The 21,943-nt window shown below is 40.9% G+C and overlaps 1 protein-coding gene across 3 annotated transcripts in view; it reads left to right on the forward strand.

The window, feature by feature from the left end:
- Positions 1-21,943, forward strand: part of thsd7a (thrombospondin type 1 domain containing 7A) — a 371,495-nt gene that overhangs the window by 270,765 nt on the left and 78,787 nt on the right. For 2 of the 3 annotated variants that reach the window (XM_033045698.1, XM_033045715.1), the window contains exons 7-9: positions 1,509-1,697; positions 3,131-3,365; positions 17,523-17,638. In XM_033045698.1, the coding sequence (XP_032901589.1) occupies positions 1,509-1,697; positions 3,131-3,365; positions 17,523-17,638 (540 nt within the window). The remainder of the gene's footprint in view (positions 1-1,508; positions 1,698-3,130; positions 3,366-17,522; positions 17,639-21,943) is intronic. The other variant, XM_033045709.1, reaches the window with a different exon arrangement.

Genomic DNA, 21,943 nt, shown 5'->3' on the forward strand with positions numbered 1-21,943 from the left:
CTACATCCTCCCTCTTAAAGAATTAAATGTCAGGACAAAACCATTGACTAAATAAGGCAAACATAGCAGTTGATAATAAGCTGGAGGAAAGTCAAACATAGCCCGGGTACTTCACGGTGGGCTTGCAAACACGACCAGCACATGTGCAATAAAGATCATCTCCGTTTTTCCCCACTGGGGATGGAGCCGGTGGCTTCACAGGTGATGGAGATTGAACCAGCCTTCCCGGTGATGAAACAGGGCACTGTGGCACAGGTGGAGAGGCCGTCACCACTGGCAAAGCAGCCGTTCCAGAAATGGGTTGTTGTGCTGGTGTAGGTGGTTCAATGCCGCTGGACACAGATGGAAGTACACTTGTACGGTCTGGATAATACGGAGGTCGAGCTGGCTCAATCACAGGCTGGTCTCCTATTGGAGGCGTGGGTTCGTATCCCATTTCTGACACCATGTTGAGCTTCTGCTGTTGGGATAACTTAAGTCACACATAGTGATTAAGATCCAAAGACTTTATTAACGTTACAGCATAGGTAACTTCCTCTTAGCACGTAACTCCAAAAGTGAGGGGGAAAGGGCAGAGAAGCTTTCAGTTAAACTAGTGGGATTAGCTACAAAGTATGACTCATAATCTCAGAGGGTGGTGCAGGCCGGTTCTCTGGATACTTTCAAGAGAGAGCTAGATAGGGCTCTTAAAGATAGCGGAGTCAGGGGATACGGGGAGAAGGCAGGAACGGGGTACTGATTGGGGATGATCAGCCATGATCACATTGAATGGCGGTGCTGGCTCGAAGGGCTGAATGGCCTACTCCTGCACCTATTGTTTATTGTCTATTGTCTATAATATGAGTGACACTGATCTACAGTATTGCACTGCTGGTGCCGCTTTATTTAAGATGGGACATCAGACTGCAGTCTCTGCTCTCGTGCTGAAGCCATTAGTTTGAAGAAGAATTGGCAAGTCATTCCTGTTATTCTGGCCAAAATGTATCTCAATTCATTTTACTTATAAAAAAGAATGGCTTTATTAGTGTTTCCCACATTACAACAGTGACATATTTAAAAAATACTTTAATGATTGTGAAGTGTGTTTGATATTTCTTAAATGTGCTATTTAATTCCAATTTCTTAATTTACTTCCCTAAGAAGGCAGGCTTACCACAAATAAAAATGCTAGCAACATTAGCAAACATTTCAAATGTTACAAATCCCCATCACCATCATAACATATTTTACATGTTTATATAAATAAATATGATTGTAATTGACTTTTGGGGATTTAACTGCATATGGGATATTATGACCACATTTTGATATTAGAATGCAATAGATTTTATTCTTTGAACGAAGCAACATTTACAATTGAAATAGCATATTAGCATAAAAAAATACTGTGGTCATTGGTGTATTGATCTTTTACATTTTCTGAAATGTTTATATTTTTTAATCATGTGATTTATTTTCAATCTAGATTGATGATTTTATTTTGGTTGATTTTTTTCTTTCCCCTGGAGAAGTTGTAGACAGAAATCTGTGCAACGAAGCCATCTATCCTGTGCCAGTATCGTGTGAAGTACCTTGTCCGAAAGACTGTGTCCTTAGTAAATGGTCTGGGTGGTCATCGTGCTCTTATACCTGTTCTGGCAAAACCACTGAGGGTAAACAGATGCGTGCACGTTCAATTCTGGCATATGCAGAAGAAGGTATGATTTTCAATCAATGAAACGGGTCTAGCTCTCACATAACAGTAACAGTAAAAAGCACAAATTATTAATGGATTTTGTAACTAAGATAATAACCAGCATCATCTTTATATACGCAAACCACTTGTTATCGTATTAATGTTTGCTTATTGAGGGGATTCAATCTGGTGACTGGGGTATATTGCTATCAACAAAGAAAAGGATCTCCAGGGATTCATGCAATTAGCAAATAAAAACTTCACAAACTGTAATTTTTATTTAGTTTAATTCTGAGAATACTTCAATTTATATGCATCTGATTATAAATGTATTGACACATGTCCAATTATTATCTCCCTGACTGTGGTAGGTGATCATCTTTTTAACCTAATGTCTAGATGCTGTTGTTCTACATTTTATTAGCAAATTTGTTCTTTTGCAAACATTATCCAAGGCATATCATAGAATCATAGAGTAATCCAGCACAGAAATAGGTCCTTCAGCCCATCTCATGATTTAACGGGATTGATGTCACTGACCCCATTTGCTTTTCATGCTTCATCAACCATGGAATGTGATAGGTGATGGTTCCTTGGTAGCTCATACCAAGCAAATGAGTGGAGGCCCCAGAACCCAGACTCCCAGACAGGGGTGGCACAGTGGCGCAGCGGTAGAGTTGTTGCCTTACAGCACTAGAGACCCAGGTTTGATCCTGACTACGGGCGCTGTCTGTGCGTAGGTTTGTCCGTTCTCCCTTTGATCACATGGGCTTTCTCCGGGTGCTCCGGATTCCGCCCACACTCCAAAGACGTACTGGTTTTTAGGTTAATTGGCTTCAGTTGAATTGTCCCTAGTTTGTAGGATAGTGTTAATGTACACGGTGATCTCTGGGTGGTGCGGATTCGTTAGGCCGAAGGGCCTGTTTCCTCGTTGCATCTCCAAGCTAAACTACCTATTACATACTATAGCTGCTCCCAATCAATTGTGAATCATTTGATGTTATTTTCCTCATGAAGGAATAATTGGGTTGATAATTAAAAGACTGTGCATCACATAATGTGAAGCCTTTAGCAATAAAACACCTGTTCCATAATAGACCATTAAGCATGAATGCTTTTCAAGAAGTTCAATGCCTAACTATATGTCACCCTGGTTGCTTTCTTCTGGGGTTTTTTAATACTACAGTGAAACCATGCATAACTTTTCACAAAATTGGTTTGAAATTAAAGACACATACAAAGACTTTGTATTATTTATGTGATATTAGAGTGAGAACACCCATGCCTTATTAAAAGTGGTATTTTATTAAACCGTGTTAAATGGTGACATGCAGCTTCATACCTTGTTCATGACCATAAAAAATACATCATGACATGTTATTTCATCACCAAGTGAGCTAACAATGTTTTCAAAGTCAAACACCTGCTATTCTTATTTCTTTTATTTTTCAATAGGAGCAGCGCAGTGCCCAAACATCAGTGCCTTACAGGAAGTACGCAGCTGCAACGAGCATCCTTGTGTTATCCATCACTGGCAGACTGGTCCTTGGGGCCTGTGTATCGAAGATTTGTCCGTAGCTGGTCTTAACTCGAGCACCAGCTGGAGTGGTGAGGCAACCTGTGCCGTGGGAATGCAAACTAGAAAGGTTATTTGTGTGAGAGTCAACGTGGGACAAGTCGGACCAAAAAAGTAAAAACAACAGAGATCGCTTATTAAACCTGTAATAATATTTGCTCTGCATGAAAGTAAACTATCTAAAGTGATGTAACTTCCATTCCACTGACTAGTCATAGAATCATGGAGTAATACAGTGTGGAAACAGGTCCTCCAGCCCAACTTGCCCACACCAGCCAACATATCTCAGCCACACTAGTCCGACCAGCCCACATTTGGACCCTTTCACTCCAAATCTGTCCTATCCATGTACCTGTCTAACTGTTTCTTAAATGTTGGGATAGTCCCAGCCTCAACTACCTCCTCTGGCAGCTTGTTCCATACACCCACCACCCTTTGTGTGAAAAAGTTACCCCTCAGATTCCCATTAAATCTTTTCCTCTTCACCTTGAACCTATGTCCTCTGGTCCTCGATTCCCCTACTCTGGGCAAGAGACTGTGTGCATCTACCCGATCTATTCCTCTCATGATCTTATACACCTCTTTAAGATCACTCCTCATCTTCCTGCGCTCTAAAGAATAGAGTCTCAGCCCACTCAACCTCTCCCTATAGCTCAGACTCTCTTGCCCAGGTAACATCTTTGTAAATCTTCTCTGTGCCCTTTCTAGCTTGACAATATCTTTCCCATAACATGGTGCCCAGAACTGAACACAATAGTCAAGCGTGTTTAATTGTCATATGCACCAGGAACGAAACAATAATATTCTTACTTGCACATTAACAGACACGATAACACAACACACAACAAATAATTATACCATAATCGATAATACAATAAATTATTGGTAATACTAGGTAAGCAGACTGTTAGAGTGAAAACTCAGTGCATAGTGCAACCTACGCAAAGTCCACAAAGGTTTGTTGTTGAGGTAGGGTTGTGGTTTTATCCAGTACTGTTCATGGTTGATGGTTGATGAGAAGAAGCTGTTGTTGAACCTAGAGGTAACAGTTAGTAACTAAAGTACTCACAAAGTATAATGTCAGGGAAATCCATTAGATTCATTCTGGATTTAGATTGCAAGATGATCTAGATGTTCTGACAGGGAGTTTCTTCTCCCATTTCCAATGTAGTTCTGCAAAGTATAATTAGATTAATTATAGATCAGTTGATTATTTATTGAGTTCTTGCATTTTATTCCAGAGTGTTCACTGCAAAAATCTAAAGTTGTGACTGATTCAGATTCAGATTAATTTATTTTCACACATACCAGGGTGCAAATAAATTGTTTGTTCACTTGAAGTGCATATAGTAAACAGTTTACATGCAGTAATGATAAATACAATTAGTGCAAAACAGCACAGTGCTTCGAATATTGTAGTGTTATTTGAAGTAGTGCTAAACTGCAAAAACAGAATAACCAAATGAGGTAGAGTGAGCACATCTGGGAAGGGGTTGTGAAAAGGGTAATTGGTAGAGGCATCTGGTAGCAGTAGGGAGATAGCTGTTCTCAAGTCTGGACATCTGGAACCTCAAGCTCCTGTATCTTCTCCCAGAAGGTAGAAGAGAGAAAAGAGAATGGCCAGAGTGGCATTCATCCTTGATGATTTTTCCAGCCTTCCTGATGCAACTTGCCATGAAGATTGACTGGAATGATTGAAGTGACAATACTTTGATGGACTGGGCTGTGTTCATCATACTCTGCAGGTTCAGGCAGTCAAGAGGAGAGCAATTACCATAACAGGCTGAGATGCATCACATCAAAATACTTTTCATAGTGCATCCTGATAGTCGTGCTTTGTGTCAAGGTTATCCAGTGTGAAAGTGATGCAAGGGACGTGGCATCCTCCAGAGACATGTTTTACCTGCAACTGATCTAGATTGGCTGGAGACTGATGCTGATGTGAACCGTTGCCAATCTTTAAATGTGCAAATTTCAGGAATGGCTGGCAGGTGGATAGCAATGAAGTGGATATGTATCAAACAATTACAAAGGGGTCTCATAGATGAGATTGGTTTGAAGAGAGTAAGGTGAAAGATTAAGTAGTCATTGGAAAAAGATGCCCATTCAAGTTACAAAAAGCAGAATTCTAGGGCAAAGTTTAGTTTCGCCACAGGAAATAGGGGATGTAGCATTAGTTGTTAAATTGGTGATTTCCAAATTAGTAACAAATAGCTTCAAAATCCAGAAGTTAAGAAAAGCAAAATTTTGAGGAGACCTCTCAGGGATAAAGAGGTTACCTTCCCCCTGTCAAAATTATCTACTTTTCACCTGATCATTCTGATGAGGAGAGAAGGTCCAACTTTTGCCTGATCTAGCCCAGAAGGAACTGTGAGGAATAAAAATCAATCCTCTGTGATCTATAATATCAAGACTTCCTCTGTCAGCCACTATCAGTAGGTTTCCATCTTAGAACATATGTTTTTTTATGATTCATCTTTCCGTGAAATGGTGCTTAAGCTTCAAAGAAGATGAAAGCAGAATATTAATTATTGCAAACAGGAAACAGAATATGTTTATGTATTTTGTTTTAAAAAAATCAGCAATTTGGAATCTCATGGAACTTTTCAACTCGGGACTGGCCTAAGCTTTAATAATACCTCAGAGAACAGTAAGCTCAAAGTACATAGCTGTGTGGAGTTTATGCTAATTCTATGATTCGGAATTACTCCTATGAGCCTGGTATATTTGGCTTTCTAAATAGATTCATACCTCATTAAATAGGTTATTGAATATCATGAAGAAAAAAGTTACAATGACGGATTCCAAATTATTAAATCTGTTTCTGTGGAGAAAGACATTTGGGAGTGTATTCTGGCAGCTATTCCCTGGAGCACAATGTTATTAATCTTAAAACGCAAGCAGTTGTGAAGCTTATATATGAAACCATTTTGTCCGTTCTGTGTTTCCAACTGCATTCTCCTGTACTTTTTCATTAAACATTAAGCATTTCAATCTTATTGTAGAAACAAAGAATTGCTGTTGCTGGTTAGTACACAAAAGGGTACAAAGTGCTGGAGTAACTCAGCAGATCCCGACCTGAAACATCACCTACCAGTGTTCCCTAGAGACGCTCCCCGGACCCGCTAAATTATCCCAATGCTTTGTGTCCATTTCCATCTTATTCATAATTTTCAGTCCTTATTATGTATATAGCTTTTCTGATAGTTCATTCTTTTCTTATCATTTAACATTTCACATTCAAAGGTTTACAATAATTATAATGAAACATTCTGATGGATATGAATGCCGTGCCTTTTATGTGTTGAGATGCAAGGTGCATGAGAGTTGCTTGATAACAGCTGGGAACTTTTCAACTCGGGACTGGCCTAAGCTTTAATAATACCTCAGAGAACAGTAAGCTCAAAGTACATAGCTGTGTGGAGTTTATCTGCTAATTTTGTGCTTCATGCTTTTACTTTTTATAACTTAAGATATTATTTTGTTGATATGCAAAATTCTGCTTTTCCGTGAATCTGCAATTTCAAAGAGAATTTGGTGGTATTGCTTAAGTGATATTCAACAGATTACTGCAGACAGGGAATTGTAATCGCCTGAAGCTGTTCTCTTCTTGACGATAGAATACAACAAAGGGGCAGCACTTAGAAGATAAATGAATTACTGAAAGAAAATACCAGCAAAAGAGCACTGAAATTGCAATAAAAATTAGTTCAGTTCCCTTGGCAGTAGTTGTAATTTCTTGAAATATTCTGAAGTTTCAGTGATGCATCGATCCCGGTCAACTCAATGTTTTAGTTTAGTTTAGTTTATTATTACCATCAAGTGTACCAAGATAGAGTGAAAAGCTTTTTTGTTGCTTGCTATCCAGTCAGCGTAAAGACTATGCATGATTACAATCAAGCAATCCACAGGGTACAGATACATCTTAAAGAGCACAACGTTTCATGCAAGATAAAGTCAAGTAAAGTCTGAATAAAGATAGTTCGAAGGTCTCCAACAGGTAGATGTTCTCTAGTTGATGAGAGGACAGTTCAGTTGCTTGATAACAGCTAGGAAGAAACTGTCCGTGAATCTGCATTTTCAAACTTGCCTAGAGGGGAGAGGGGAGAAGTGTTAATTACGGAGGCGAGACTGGTCCTTGGTTATGCTGACGGCCTTGCTGAAGCAGTGTGGTGTAGATGATTTGCGCTATGGACTGGGCGATACCCACAACTCTCTGCAATTTCGCAGGGTCTTGAATGGAGCTGTTCTCAAACCATGCTGTGATGCATCTGAGAAAATGCTTTCTAAGGCGCATCTGTTGAAGTTGGTGATGTTGTTGAGGACATGCCAAACTTCCTAAGCCTTCTAAGGAAGTAGAGCCGTTGGTGTGTTTTATTGGCCATTGCTTCGATGTGGATGGTCCAGGGAAAATTGCTGGTGATATTTATTCCTAAGAACTTGAAGCTTTCAACCATTTCTACTTTGGCACCATCAATATATACCGGGGTATGTGTGTCGCTTTGCTTCCTGAATTCAATCATAATCTCTTTTGCCTTGCAGTTATTGAGGGAGAAGTTGTTGTTATAGCACGACGTTCTCAGTCTCCTTCCTGTATCTCTCTCGTCATTCTTTGCTATCTGGCCCACTATTGGTGGTGTTTTCTGCAATTTTGTACATTAAGGTAGATTGGTATTTGCTGCACAGTCATGAGTGTATAGGAGTATGGAAAGAGGCTGAGAAAGTATCCCTGTGGGGCACCAGGGTTGAGGATTGTAGAGGATGATTTGTCACTTACCCTCAGTGATTGTGGTCTGTTGGTCAGAAAATTGAGAATCCAATTTCGACCGGGTGGCGTCCGCAATGGCTGCCTCGCCAACAGTCTCTCTCATCCTTTTCATTCTTTGTTGTTTTTTCGTATGTATTTGTACAAACCTTTTCTAAGCTGTCTAATGCACAATAGATTATATTTAAATTATTTATTGAAGATTTTGGAATGTTTTGTATATTTAATGATAAAGTACTATGCTTTAATGTTCTTTAGCTTGTTTTTTTTTGGGGGGGGGGGGATGGGGGAGAGGGGTTGGGGGAATCTTTTTCTAATCTCTTACCTCGATGGAGATACGACTTTTTCCATATCGTATCTCCATCCGCACTGCGGCCTAACTCGTGGAGCTTGCGTGTCTGCTGGCGACCGACTTTGGGGGCTCCAACCGCGGGAGCCTGCGGACTTAACATCGTGGAGCTTACGGTCCCTGGTTAGGGACCACCTTCGGGAGCTCCAAGCCGCAGGAGCTTCGATCGCCCCGATCACGGGAGCTTCGATCGCCCCGACACGGGGGCTTCGATCACCGGCTGCGGGAGCTTCGATCGCCCCGACTGCGGATGGTTCGACTCTCCCAACCCCGACAGAATAAAGTGGGAAGAAGATTAGACTTTATTGCCTTACATCACAGTGAGGAATGTGGGGAATCCGCTGTGGTGGATGTTTATGTTAACATTTATGTAGTTGTGTGTCTTGTTCTTTTTTTTAGTATGGCTGTATGGTAATCAAGTTTCACTGTACCTCAATTGGTAAACGTGACAATAAACAGAATTTGAACATTTGAAACGAACTGCAGAGGGAAGCGCTGACGAAATTCCACAAGTTTGGAGATGAGCTTGGATGGGATAATGATATTGTAATTAGAGCTGTAGTCTATGAAAAAAAGTCTGCCCTAGGTTTGTTTATTATCCAGCTCATTCCTGGGATGAGTGTAGAGCCAGGGTGATGTTATCAGCCGTGAACTGTTGTGGCGGTAGGCAAACTGCAGTGGGTCAAGGTTGCTTGGTAGACTGGATTTAATGTGTTCCAGAAGCAACCTCTCAAAGCACTTCATCATAGTGGATGTCAATGCTACTGGTGGGTAGTCATTTAAGGCATGAGATCAGGATTTTCTTGACTTCTTGATAGTGATCTTCTTGAGGCAGGTGGGCACCTCAGAACGGAGTAGGGAGAGATTAAAGATGTCAGCGAATACTCCCACTAGCTGGTCCGCACAGCTACTAAGGACATGGCCAGGGATTCTGTTTGGACTAGTTGCTCTCCATGGGTTCATCCTCGCCGTCACCCGATCTAACTTCTGCAACAGTGACACTAGGGAAAGGCACACTCGAGTCCGTTGAGATGGGTGTCATCTCAAAGTGTCTTTTGCTCAAAGCGAGCAGAGAATGCATTAGGTTTATCAGGTAAGGTCGCACTATCACCAGCGATGCTGCCTGACTTTGCTTTGCAGCCAGTTTTAGTATTCAGGCCTTGCGCAGTCTGTGTGTGTCTGAATGATTATACTGGGACTCAAGTTTGTCCCGGTATTGTTCTCTTGGCATTCCTGATGGCTTTGTGAAGATCGTAGCAAGCTTTCTTATACTGCCCTGGATCAGTTGACGTACACAGTAGTCTTGGCCTACACATGGGAATGTACCTCACGGTTCATCTATGCTCGCTTCAAAAAGAAGAACATTGATATCACTTTTCGGGCCACTACAGCCCCTGTGACCATGTAATCTCAGTCAACGAGGGCAATGTCAGAAGATCCTTTGAGGATGAACCCTTAGAAAACATAACTTAACTAAACAAAACAAATAGGCAGTGGGTTGTGGTGGAAGGTAGATATTCTGGCTGGAGGTCTGTGTTCAGTGGAGTTCCACAGGGATTTGTGCTGGGACCTCTGCTATTTGTGATTGATATAAATGACCTAGACGTAAATGGAGATGGGTTGGTGAGTAGGTTTGTAGACGACACTAAAATTGGAGGAGTAGAATACAGTGAAGAAGGCTGTCAGAACATCAGCAGAATATATATATATGTCAGCTAAAGAAATGGACTGAGAAATGGCAGATGGAGTTTATCCCAAGCAAGAACAAGGTGTTGCAATATGGCATTTTGAATGTAAGGAAAGAGTATACAGTTAATGGCGAGACCCTTAATAACATCGATGTGCAGAGTGATCTTAGAGTCCAAGTTCATAGCTCACTGAAGGGTGTAGCTTAAGTAGATAGGGTGGTAAAGAAGGCTTATGATATGGTTGCCTTTATTGCTAGGGGCATTGAATATAGGATTCAGGAAGTCATGATGCTGCTCTATAGGACTATGGTTAGGTCACATTTTGAAGTATTACGTGCAGTTCTGGTAGCTCTTTACAAGAAATGAATGGAAGCTTTGGTGAGGGTGCAGAGAAGGTTTACCAGAATGCTGCCTGGATTAGAGGGTTTCAACTGCAGGGAGAGGTTGGATAGACTTAGATTGTTTTCTCTGGAGTGTCAGAGGTTGAGGGGAGACTTGATAGAAGTATCAAAAAAGTATGTGTGGGGCAAGTTTTTTCCCCACAGAGGGTGGTGGGGGCCTTGAACGCATTGCCAGGGGTGGAAGCAGATATGATAAAGGTGCTAAGGATGCTTTCAGATAGGCACATGTAAGTGGAGGGAATAGTGGGATAAAGATCATGTACAGGCAAATAGATCAGTTCACCTGGGCATCATGTGCTGTTCTGTTCTATGTTCTAATCTAACCATTATAGCCCTGTCCCACAGTACGAGTTCATTCCAAGACCTCTCCCGAGTTGAAAAAAAATCAAACTCGTGGTAAGCACGGAGAATGAACGTAGCAGGTACGTCGGAGCTCGGGGACGTCACTTAGCGGCTCGTAACGCTAACAGGGGGTACTCGGGAAGACTCGCTAATGGCAGGTAAGCACGGGAAGACTCGCTAATGGCAGGTAAGCATGGGAAGACTCATGAAGATTTTTCAACACGTTGAAAAATGTACACGAGAGCCCCGAGTACCGACGAGTGGCCATTACCGTAAATCTCCGAGTTCGAATCAGGGCAAACTCGGGAGAGCTCTTGGAATGAACTCGTACCGTGGGACAGGGCTATTAATGTTAGCAAGACCAAGGAGCTGATTATTGACTTCAGGAGCCAGGGATCCACAGATGTGGCTTCATTGATGTGACATTAGTGGAGAGAGTGAAGAGCTTCCAGTTCCTGGGCGTGCTTATCTCTGTAGATATGTCCTAAACCCAGCATATCAATGCAACCACAAAGAAAGATTACTAACATCTAATTCCCTGAAAGGTTGAGGAGATTTGACGAACGGTAGAGAGCATACTGGTAGCTTCATGGCCTGGTTCGGTAAGTCAAACACCCAGGAATGAAGGAGGCCACAGAAAGGGGTAGATATTTTCTAGTCCATCATGGGTCAGTACCATCAGATTCTTACCATTGAAGGGATCAACATGAAGTGCTGCCTCAAGAATGCAGCTTATATAATCAAAGACCTACACCAAGATGGCCACGCTCTCATCTTGCTACTTCCATTGGGAAGAAGGTACATGAGCCAGAGACAATGGCCTCCAAGTTCAATCACAGCTTCTTCCTAACAAACATCAGGCTCTTGAACTGCACAACACGAACCACAACCCCATCTCAGCAACACTGATCTGCTGTGGACTTCATTTTAGTTGCTTTATGGACTTCCGCTTTGCACTATTTTGGGCTAATTGCCTAGAATTACCAATTTATTGCATTATTGATTATTGTATATTTATCACATGTTATTACATTAATGGGCATGTTAAGCTGCAGCAAGTAAGAATTTCATTGTTCCATTCACCAGAGGGATAGCAAATAATTATTACTCCGTGGAGGAAATCAATTCCACAAGAATTTATATTTAATATCAATAACTAAAACTGAATACAAACTTCTACACAAACATACATGCCCATAGTACAAGGTAGTTCAGTTTGTTTTACTGACTTTCAATTTTATTTCCTCCATATGTTATAATGTGAATAACCCATTATAAAGTGTATAACATAAAAATATTTGCACTTATGAAAACTAGGTACTAGATTTTCTTTTCGTCCCTAACCACTCTGATTGTTTACTGTGACTGGCGCTGACAATGGCTGCCATGGTGTACTGCTCCTCGATGTTTTGTCTGTGCTTGTTTATTTGTGTCGTCTGTGAAAATCCCACAAAGATCACTTTCATAAGAGAGGTACTCATTAACATCAGATATATGGTACCTCCAAACATTGTTCTGGATTTCTCTCACTCGCTGAATTATTTGGACATACTTGTTAGCAGGGCTGTGGTTGTGTTCAAGCTCTTGAGATGGAGGAGGACTCGGGGGGGGGGGAAGAGCTCTGGAGCACTCCCCCAACTCCGGCGACGAGGAATACTCACACCGCTCCCGAGTATGTTCCTTGCAAATCTACGTTCTCTCATCAACTGACCAACGACCTGAACGAGTTCTACTGCAGGTTCGATAGACAGAAACATAATCCCGGTACCCCTACCACCCTCCCCCACCCACTTCTCCCCAATCACCATTTCACACCTACTCACAGCCTGACTCCAGTCTTTGCAGATTGGACTCTTCCCCACCCACTCCTCCCCAATTACCACTTCACACCCACTTACAGCCTGACTTCAGTCTGCAAAGACTGGGCCATCATCCACTACCAACCCCCTCCTTGCTGCCCAACATCAGTCTGGCCACTTTTCCATCACTAACAATAGAAATTGAGGAGGTGGAAAAGCTATTCAGGAGACAGAAAAGTTGGAAATCTCCAGGACCGGATAATGTTTCCCCTTCTACCCACAAGCTTTGTGCCGAACAACTGGCACCAGTCTACACAGACATTTTCAACCAGTCCCTGCAAACCTGCACTGTCCCTGCCTACTTCAAAATCTTCACTATTGTTCCTGTACCCAAAAAGCCAAGGATTACTGGTCTTAATGACAAAAGGCCTGTCGCACTGACGTCTGTAATCATAAAGATCCTTGAAAGACTTGTGCTGGCCCAGCTGAAAAATAGCATAAACCCTCTGCAGGACCCCCCTGCAGTTTGCATATCGGGCCAATCAGTGGATGACGATCAACCTAAGCCTGCATTTCATCCTCCAGCACCTGGACCGCCAGGGGACCTATGCAAGGATTTTGTTTATGGATTTTAGTTCTGCATTCTACAACATTGTGCCAGAGCTACTACACTCCAAACTCTCCCAGTTGACTGTGCCTGAACCCCTCTGTCAGTGGATCACCAACTTCCAGACAAACAGAAAGCAGCATGTGAGGCTGGGAAAGCATATCTCTGACCCGCTGACCCTCAGCATAGGAGCACTGCAAGGCTGCGTACTGTCCCCTCTCATTTACTCTCGCTACACCAACAACTGCACCTCCACAGACTCCTCTGTCAAATTTCTCAAGTTTGCGAATGACACAACCCTGATTGGGCTGATCCAGGATGGGGTGGAATCTGCCTAATGACAGGAAGTGACACAGCTGGCATCCTGGTGCCACAGCAACAACCTAGAGCTCAATGCTCTTAAGACAGTGGAATTGATTGTAGACTTTAGCAGAGATCCCCCTCTCCTCCCCCCACTCACCATCAACAACACCACAGTCACATCTGTGGAATCATTTAAGTTCCTTGGAACCATCATCTCCAGGGACCTTAAATGGGGAGCCACCATTGACTCCACAGTCAAAAAGGCACAAAATTGTTTACTGTATGTTGTGTTGTTACCTGTGAGCAAAGCACAAAGCCAAATTCCTTGTATGTATACATACTTGACTAATAAAATGTATTCAATTCAATCCAATTCAATATAGTCCCATTATAGTTAATGGGCTTATCATTTCTGAATAGGAATACAAACTATAAATCCATCATTGGTGACATTTTCTCTATTCATGCAAGATTAGTTTTAAATGACACCGGGCACATGCTGTTCCGGTTCTCAAAAGGATGTAATACCCTGTAATCTTTAACAAGCATCAAATAGATTACTTCTGGAAGGAGGAACCAAAGTTTAGGTTTTTATAAGAATTAGCACTATAACTGTATCTTGATCCTGAATGTAACTGAGAATGAGTTTTCCTTTCTAAACATTGTGGATTAAACAGACACTCCATATGAAAGATGAGGCTTCTTGTACCTTACTGATAAATAGCGATTATCATTGTATAATCAGATCAATAAAAGAACGGTATAGGGCTTATCCAGCATCACCATCTCTGTTGGAAAAACACTTTATTTCACATCATTTGATTTCAATCTGACCTTCAGCGCATCACAAAGAAATCAATATTCCACTTCAAAACTTTCAATGAGCCACTGGCTTAGATTTCTACATCAAACTGAGAGGGAAAAAAATCTTTGATTGAATTGTTTTCATGATGTGAGCAGCACTATCTTTGCAAACGTACTTCATGTTTTGAAGGAATAGAGATAGTTATTGTCAGATTTCCCCTCAAAACATTGTGAAAGGATGAAAACTCCATGAACCATGTTTCTCTAGGATGCTCCATTAATTTACTACTGAATAATACAGTTGGAGATTGAGTGAATCTCACTGAAAATTGAAAGCTAGATATTATTTTACAATGAAGTATATCATTGTGCTTCATGTTTGCATGCTTTTCTGTATTGAATGATGGTCAGAATAATGTTTTCATTCCACATAACACAATTAAAATATTTGGTCATTGACAATATTTATCTTCTGGATGGCCATAATCATTTAATTTTTTATTTGCTTATTAAACACGAAGATAATTAATCTATTTTAGTTCAACAATTATTGTACAATTCCTTTATGTGCTCTCTCAATTCCATCATTAAATTGTTTAACATAAATATTAAACAGCAATACATTTCTACACTCTCGTCAGAAGGAAAATGCCTGGGAGCATTTTGAGACATCAATCTATTTGATCTGAACATTACCTTATCCATCAAAACAAGATAGATGAATGTAACATGAGTCTTTTTAATCTTAAATACATATTTCTTCGAAAAATACACATTTTCAATTATAAAACAGATCCCATCAACTCATGAATTGCAAATGTTTAATGTTAATGTTAATTTATAAAAATAAACAGTCTACATTTATTGGCTGAATGCAGCACAAGATTTACAAAATAGTTCTAAAATATATTGGATGCTTTACTTAAAATATTTATTAATGTTATGTATAATTTCAACTGAATGAAGCGTAGCTGACTAGAATGTTGTGTTTTGCTCTGATGTCTTTCTCACTTTTGTAATAGAATTAAAATAATGAGATAAACAAGGTCCAGTAAAATGCCTAATTAATTTATACACAAGCAGGAACCTTCAAAATTAAATTTAAATGTGTGCAGGGCTCTCATGAGAAAGGGCCAAAAGAATGTCTAATCTCATAGAACAACAACTCTTTGGCAGTTCAAAGCCTCTTCTCTACAACTGACAAGATTACAAATAGCTTGTCACATGAACAATGCGCAGCATTTGAAATATTTGTTCACCTTTCCTTATCTGCCTTGTGTGGAATGCAAAGAATTCACCGGATATATATTAGTTTTCTTTTAGTGAAGGGACACCATTTCCTCCCAATCAATCATGCATGGCATAAAGTTTTATTCGTAAACACAGATTCAGCTATCACTGTGTACATTATTATGTAGGTTAATTACAATAAAACTACATAAGATTGTTAGACACAAAATGCTGAAGTAACTCAGTGGGACAGATAGCATCTCAGGATAGAAGCAATGGGTGATGTTTCAGGTTGAGACCCTTCCTCAGGTCTGCCATTCCTATCCAGAGATGCTGCCTGTCCTGCTGAGTTACTCCAGCATTTTGTGTCTATCTTCAGTGTAAACCAGCATCTGCAGTTCCTTCCTATACCTAAAAATGTTAATAAAAGTTAATGGAAGCTATTTAATCTGCATGAAACAAAGGACTTTTTTTATTATGCCCCTGTCCCACTTAGGAAACCTGAACAGAAACCTCTGGTGACCTTGCGCCCCACCCAAGGTTTCCATGACGTTCCCGAAGGATTTGGTCACTCTCCCTAATGGTCTAAAGTGGTTTCCGCGTAGTCGAGGCTTCTTCTATGTTCCTACGTATATTTGAACAAAATCAAAACCGGCCTCGACTAAAAATAGGTTGCCGTTTGGTCGAAGCCTGTGGAGTGGGGTCGCTATTTACTTACAGGCAGTCGAAGGCAATCTCCTTCGCTGACTGGCCATTTTGATTGGCTCATTGGAGTTTTCAGCAAAGATCCTGTAGGATCTTTGGTTTTCAGGACCTAGAAGAACCGCCGGAAGCTAATATGCCCGCTAACTTTATTAAACTTCTTAAAACTGTCTCCACACCTTCTCCTCCCCCCCCTTCTCTCCCCTTCTCCCCCCTTTTCTCCCCCTTCTCTCCCCTTTTCTCCCCTTCTCCCCCTTCTCTCTCCCCTTCTCTTCCCCTTCTCTCTCCCCTTCTCTGTCCTTCTCTCCCCTTCTCCCCCCTTCATTCCCCCCTCCCGCGCTCTCTAAAGGACTTACCGTGCTCTGTGGCAGCGTTTACCTTCCTCTTCATCGCGCAGACAGCGCTCCTCCGCTGTCCCTGGCCCCCACCTTCACGATGTGTTTGTGTACGGTCGGTAACAAAGATCCTATAGGATCTTTGGTCAGTCGATGCAGCTCACGCTTCTGTCGAGGCTTTCCAGGTGAGTGACCAAAACCCCTGGCGACTCATGGAAACTTGGGTGGGGGCGCAAGGTCACCAGAGGTTTCCGTTCATGTTTCCTAAGTGGGACAGTGGCATTACTTTGATGGAAAATTGATGGTCTGTTATACAGTGTTAATTCTGCTGCTTTAATTTCCAATATGAGAATAAACTTTTCTGTGTATCTTTTCATGTGGGTAGAAACTTTCACAGTTAGGGGTGAGAAATGATAGCAAGATAATGCTTCAACTTTGCACTGCTTCTTCAATGGATCTTTTGAACATAAATTATACATTTTCTTTGTAAAAATCTACGTTGGTCTACATTTTACACCAAATTTGAAATAGTCACGGTGGCACAGCGGTAGAGTTGCTGCCTTACAGCAAAAATGCAGCACCAGAGACCCGGGTTCGATCCCGACTACGGGTGCTGTCTGTATGGAGTTTGTACTTTCTCCCCGTGATCTGCGTGGGTTTTCTCCGAGATCTTCGGTTTCCTCCCATACTCCAAAGATGTACAGGTTTGAGGGTTAATTGGCTTGATTAAGTGGCTTGATAAAAATGTAAAATTGTCCAAGTTGGCGATATGCAGAGTACTGCCCTGCTGACTACAAAATTCAGAAGGTTCAGAAGGTTCAAATAAAAATGTGTGGAAAAATATATGTTTCTAAACTGTTTTAAAAAACCGTTGCTGCCAATGAATTTAAAAAAAACTACTTTGCCGCCAATGAATACATAGTAAAATATTTGTTGTTTGTCTCAGGTGCCCTGAGAGTCTTCGGCCAGATACTGTGCGACCTTGTCTCCTGCCTTGCAGGAAAGACTGCATTGTCACATCTTATAGTGACTGGACACCATGCCCTTTATCATGCAAAGATGGTGAGTACCGATATGTTTGTTGAATTACAAGTTTTAAATGTGACAGATTTAGAACGGGTCCGAAGAAGCAAAACTCTTGATCCCCAATTTCAAAATCTGCAAAAAAAAAGCCCGAATATTACCTTTGCTTACCTGATGAGAAAGATGCACATGGCAGTTTAAAATATCAACACTAAATCTGTCACATCCTTTTATTAATGTGCCATGGTCAGGCAAAGCCATCAATGGAGGGTCTAATATTACATTGTCATTTAAGCTTGCTTTAGGTTTGTTATCACTAACTTGCATTTCACTGATGGAACCGGGCACTAAGAGCTGGCCACCAGAGAGACAAGGTAGGTGAATTTTATGTTTTCAGGCAGGTTCCTTGTAGGCAAGAAGGAACAGGAATGTTAACCAAATCCTACAAAGGAATATTAAAGGTTCTTACACTACCCACAATTACCTCTGTTTTTCTTAATTGTCTTCAAATCAACTTATATGTCCCTAGTGAAGACCTCCAATTATGCTCATTGTGAATATATCCAGCTATTCAAATCTTTGATGTGGTCAGTCAGGGTCAAGGTATAAAAATGGTTGGGTGGTACAGTGATGCAGCAGTTTGACCACTGACCGGACCTGGGCATAATCCCAACCTCGGATGCTGACTGTGGAGTTTGCATGTTCTCTTTTTGTGATGGGTGGTCTAATTTACTCCCATATCTGAAAGACATGTTGGCAGGTTAATTAGTAAATGTGGCATAGGTAAGTGGCAAAAGGATCTAAGAGGAGTTGATGGATATGTGACAGAGAGTGTAAACTGCAGGGGTACGGGGAAAAAAAGCTGGTGGAATGGGACTGATGGGATTGCCCTTTTGGGAGCTGCCATTAAAATTTACAGCCTGGGTTCAATGCATTTACAAGGTTTCTATCACTTGTGGTGAAATAATACCAGCAGAGCTAGATTATAATTTATTGACGGATGATGAGGCATAAATTAGATTATCTATTCTCTATGTCAACGAAGTTAAATTGAGCTCATTGATAAATACTTTGTACGTAATTGACATATGAGGGAAAAGGAAATAAAATGCTAATAGGAAAAGGAGAAAACGTCTGCTTCTCCTTGTCTTATTTTTAGAAAACACTTCAAGAGCTGTATTTAGTTTAGGCTTATTATTGGCACGTGTACAGTGCATCAAGTGCATAAATGCATCATCAAACTCAAGTACAAGTACAATTAGTAGAGAAAAGGGGACGATACAGAGTGTAGAACATTGTTCTCAGCATTGCAGTGTACCAATTCTATAGATAGAGTCCAATGTTTGCAATGGGGTAAAGGTGAATTGGATAGGACCCTAGCTCATGGAATGACCATTCACAAGTCTCATAACAGGGTAAGAAGCTCTTCCGGAGTCAGGCGGTGGGCACATTCAAGCTTCTGCATCTTCTGCCCAACATGACTGGACAGAAGAAAGAATGACAGAGTGGGATAAGTCTTTGATTATGTTGGGTGCTTTTCTGAGGCCGTGTGAAGAGTAGATGGAGTCAATGGTGGGGAGTCTGATCTGGGTGATGGATTGGGTTATATCCACAAATCTCTGCAATTTCTTGGGCAGAGCTCTTCCCAATTCAAGGTGTGATGCATCCCGACAGTATGTTTTCCACGGTGCATCTGTAGATTTCATGAGTAATTGGAAACATGCTAACTTCCCTCAATCTCTTGAGAAAATAGAGGAGTTGGTGGCCTTCTTGGCAGCATTTTAAATTTGGATCTCAATGATCAAAAATGTAGATTAGAGGCTAAATAATGAAATATACAATTATAATGCAGGGATTGAAACAAAGGTTCACATGGTCAATTTCTGTGATGGGGGATTGCCCTATGAGGAGGTGGTAAGTAGACTGAGCCTCTACTCTCTGGAGTGTAAAGGAAGGGCAACCTGGCAAAATTAGGGAACTCTGATTGATGAGAGAAATTAAAGGTCTGGTCAAGAAAAGGGAGGAGGCATATGTCAGGTAGACACAGCTGGGACCAAGCAAGACCATTGAGATGTTAAACAACTTTAGGAATATACTTTAAAATGGAATTAGGAGGGACCATCTGATATCCTTCAAAACAAGATAAAGAAGAATCCTAAAAAGGTTCTTTCAGTAGATTAGAAACAGTACGGATAGGGAAAGAGTAGGTCCTCTTCAAAGTCAATGTGGAAATATATGTGTGGAACTGTAGGAAATGGGTAAGGTCTTAAATGAATACATTGTGTCTGTATTTAGCATGGAGAAAGACAAAGACTACAGAGAACAGTAATATCTCAGGGCATATCAACATTATGAAGGAGAAGGTGTTGGAGGTCATGATATGTATAATTGTCGATAAATTCCATGGGGGTGTCATGGTGTATCCTGGGATGTTATTGAAGCGAGAGAGGGGATTGCGGGAGCCTTGTTAGAAGATTTTGTATCTTGATTAAAGAAACGGCGAGAAAGATCTGTAATCCTCAAGAGGATGAGATGCGAGGAATCATAAACGAAAAAGCTTTGCGTATCTATGTCCTTTAAGTAGATAGTGGCTGAGATAAAAAATACAACCATGACCCTATTAAATAATGGAACCTACTCTTGCTTTTATTTATTTTCTTCTTATGCATTGAATACACCAATGGGCTGCAGAACTTTACTTCAGTTTGCAAGCAGTTATATTTTATGCTTTTGCTTCTAGGAACAAGATTTGCAGTAAATCCCATGGAGACATTGAAAGATGTCTCTCTCCAGATCTAATGCATTTCAGTTTTATTCAAGAGTGTAAATAATTGGTAGTAAAATAGTAATGCAATCAGAAACAGCGATGTAGGAAATGGAAAGCTGAGAGTAATCTTGTTGGATGCACTGGAGACTAGGTTTGATTCCTTGGTTGATGTAGTCGGCAACCAGATTTATTTGGTGCTGCTTTTAACGCATGCTGTGCTCGGCATGAGGAAGAATGATATCTTCATTTGTATCTGTAATAGAAGAGAGTTTCGATCAATCTTTGGCAGTGGTGCCTGGGTTTGAAGCCAGCACCTATGAGGGGCAGCAATGCCTCCAGTCAATAATTTAGTAACGGACCCACAGGAATTTCAGGGACCAAGGCCAGCTGACCACATAGAGCTTAGTGCCTGTTGAAACCTTTGACTTCTTGATCTAAATCTCTGATGCAGGCGCATAGTGGGTGTAGTTCCGTGCCAGGGGAAGAGATTTATTTATAAACTCAGTGGCTTAATTCCAGTTAGCACAGAGAGAAGGCATTGTTTATGTTTTTATTTCAAGCATGTTCTGCACATTATTTTTGTAATATTAATCATTTGCCTATAGTAATTATTGGAATTATGCACTGATGTTTTATTATTCAGAACAAATGTTAAATGACTTTTAAATATGTTGCACAAAGATGAAAACATTTTAAACCTTAAATCCTTCTCATGATTTTTCTTATTGTGTTCATAGCTGTAATTTTTGATGGCCTGTTTAAATGTTACCTGGTTCATGTGTAATTTGTTCTTATACAAAAGGCTGTCTTTTGCTCCTCCAACTGAAGCACATAGGAAGCCTGCTCTCCACATAGCATTAGACTGTTTATCACTACCTTGTCACATTTTTATTCTGCAAATGGTTCAAGTTAAAGCTGATGCTCAATGAACCACAAATCTTTTCCAACTTAAACATGAAATACTTCAGCAACCAATTCATATTTCATAAACAGCTGGCTGATTCAATGCTCCCATTTATAAAAAACATTTTTTTTAAAATCCTTTCCAAATCAGCTGAAAGTTTAAACCTACACAGCCAATCCTAGAATTATTATATCACTCATTTCAAGCATGTGTGACCTAGATAGCTCTCCAGTCATTTCAGCTCATTCATAGAGTTATTTTGCCTTTTGGGGCGGCACAGTGGCGCAGCAGTAGAGTTGCAGACTTACAGTGCCAAAGACCCAGGCTCAATCCTGACTACGGGTGCTGTCTGTGTGGAGTTTATACAATCTTCCTGTGACTGTGTGGGTTTTCTCCGGGTGTTCCAGTTTCCTTCCACATGTCAAATACGTACTAGTTTGTAGGCTAATTAGCTTTGGTAAGTTGTAAAGTTGACTCTAGTGTGGAGAGTGGTGTTAGTGTGCGGGGTGATCGCTGGTCGGCGTGGACTCAGTGGGCCGACGGGCCTGCTTCTGAGCTTTATCTCTAAAGTCTAAGGTCCTTTTTATGTTTGCTGACCTTTTCAATTATGCCGGCCTAAAATATTTCAAATTTCTGGAGAAAATATGCAGAGATTGTTCGTCCTTGTTCCTAC

This window comes from Amblyraja radiata, chromosome 2, assembly GCF_010909765.2.
Source record: "Amblyraja radiata isolate CabotCenter1 chromosome 2, sAmbRad1.1.pri, whole genome shotgun sequence".
Classification (NCBI taxonomy): domain Eukaryota; kingdom Metazoa; phylum Chordata; class Chondrichthyes; order Rajiformes; family Rajidae; genus Amblyraja; species Amblyraja radiata.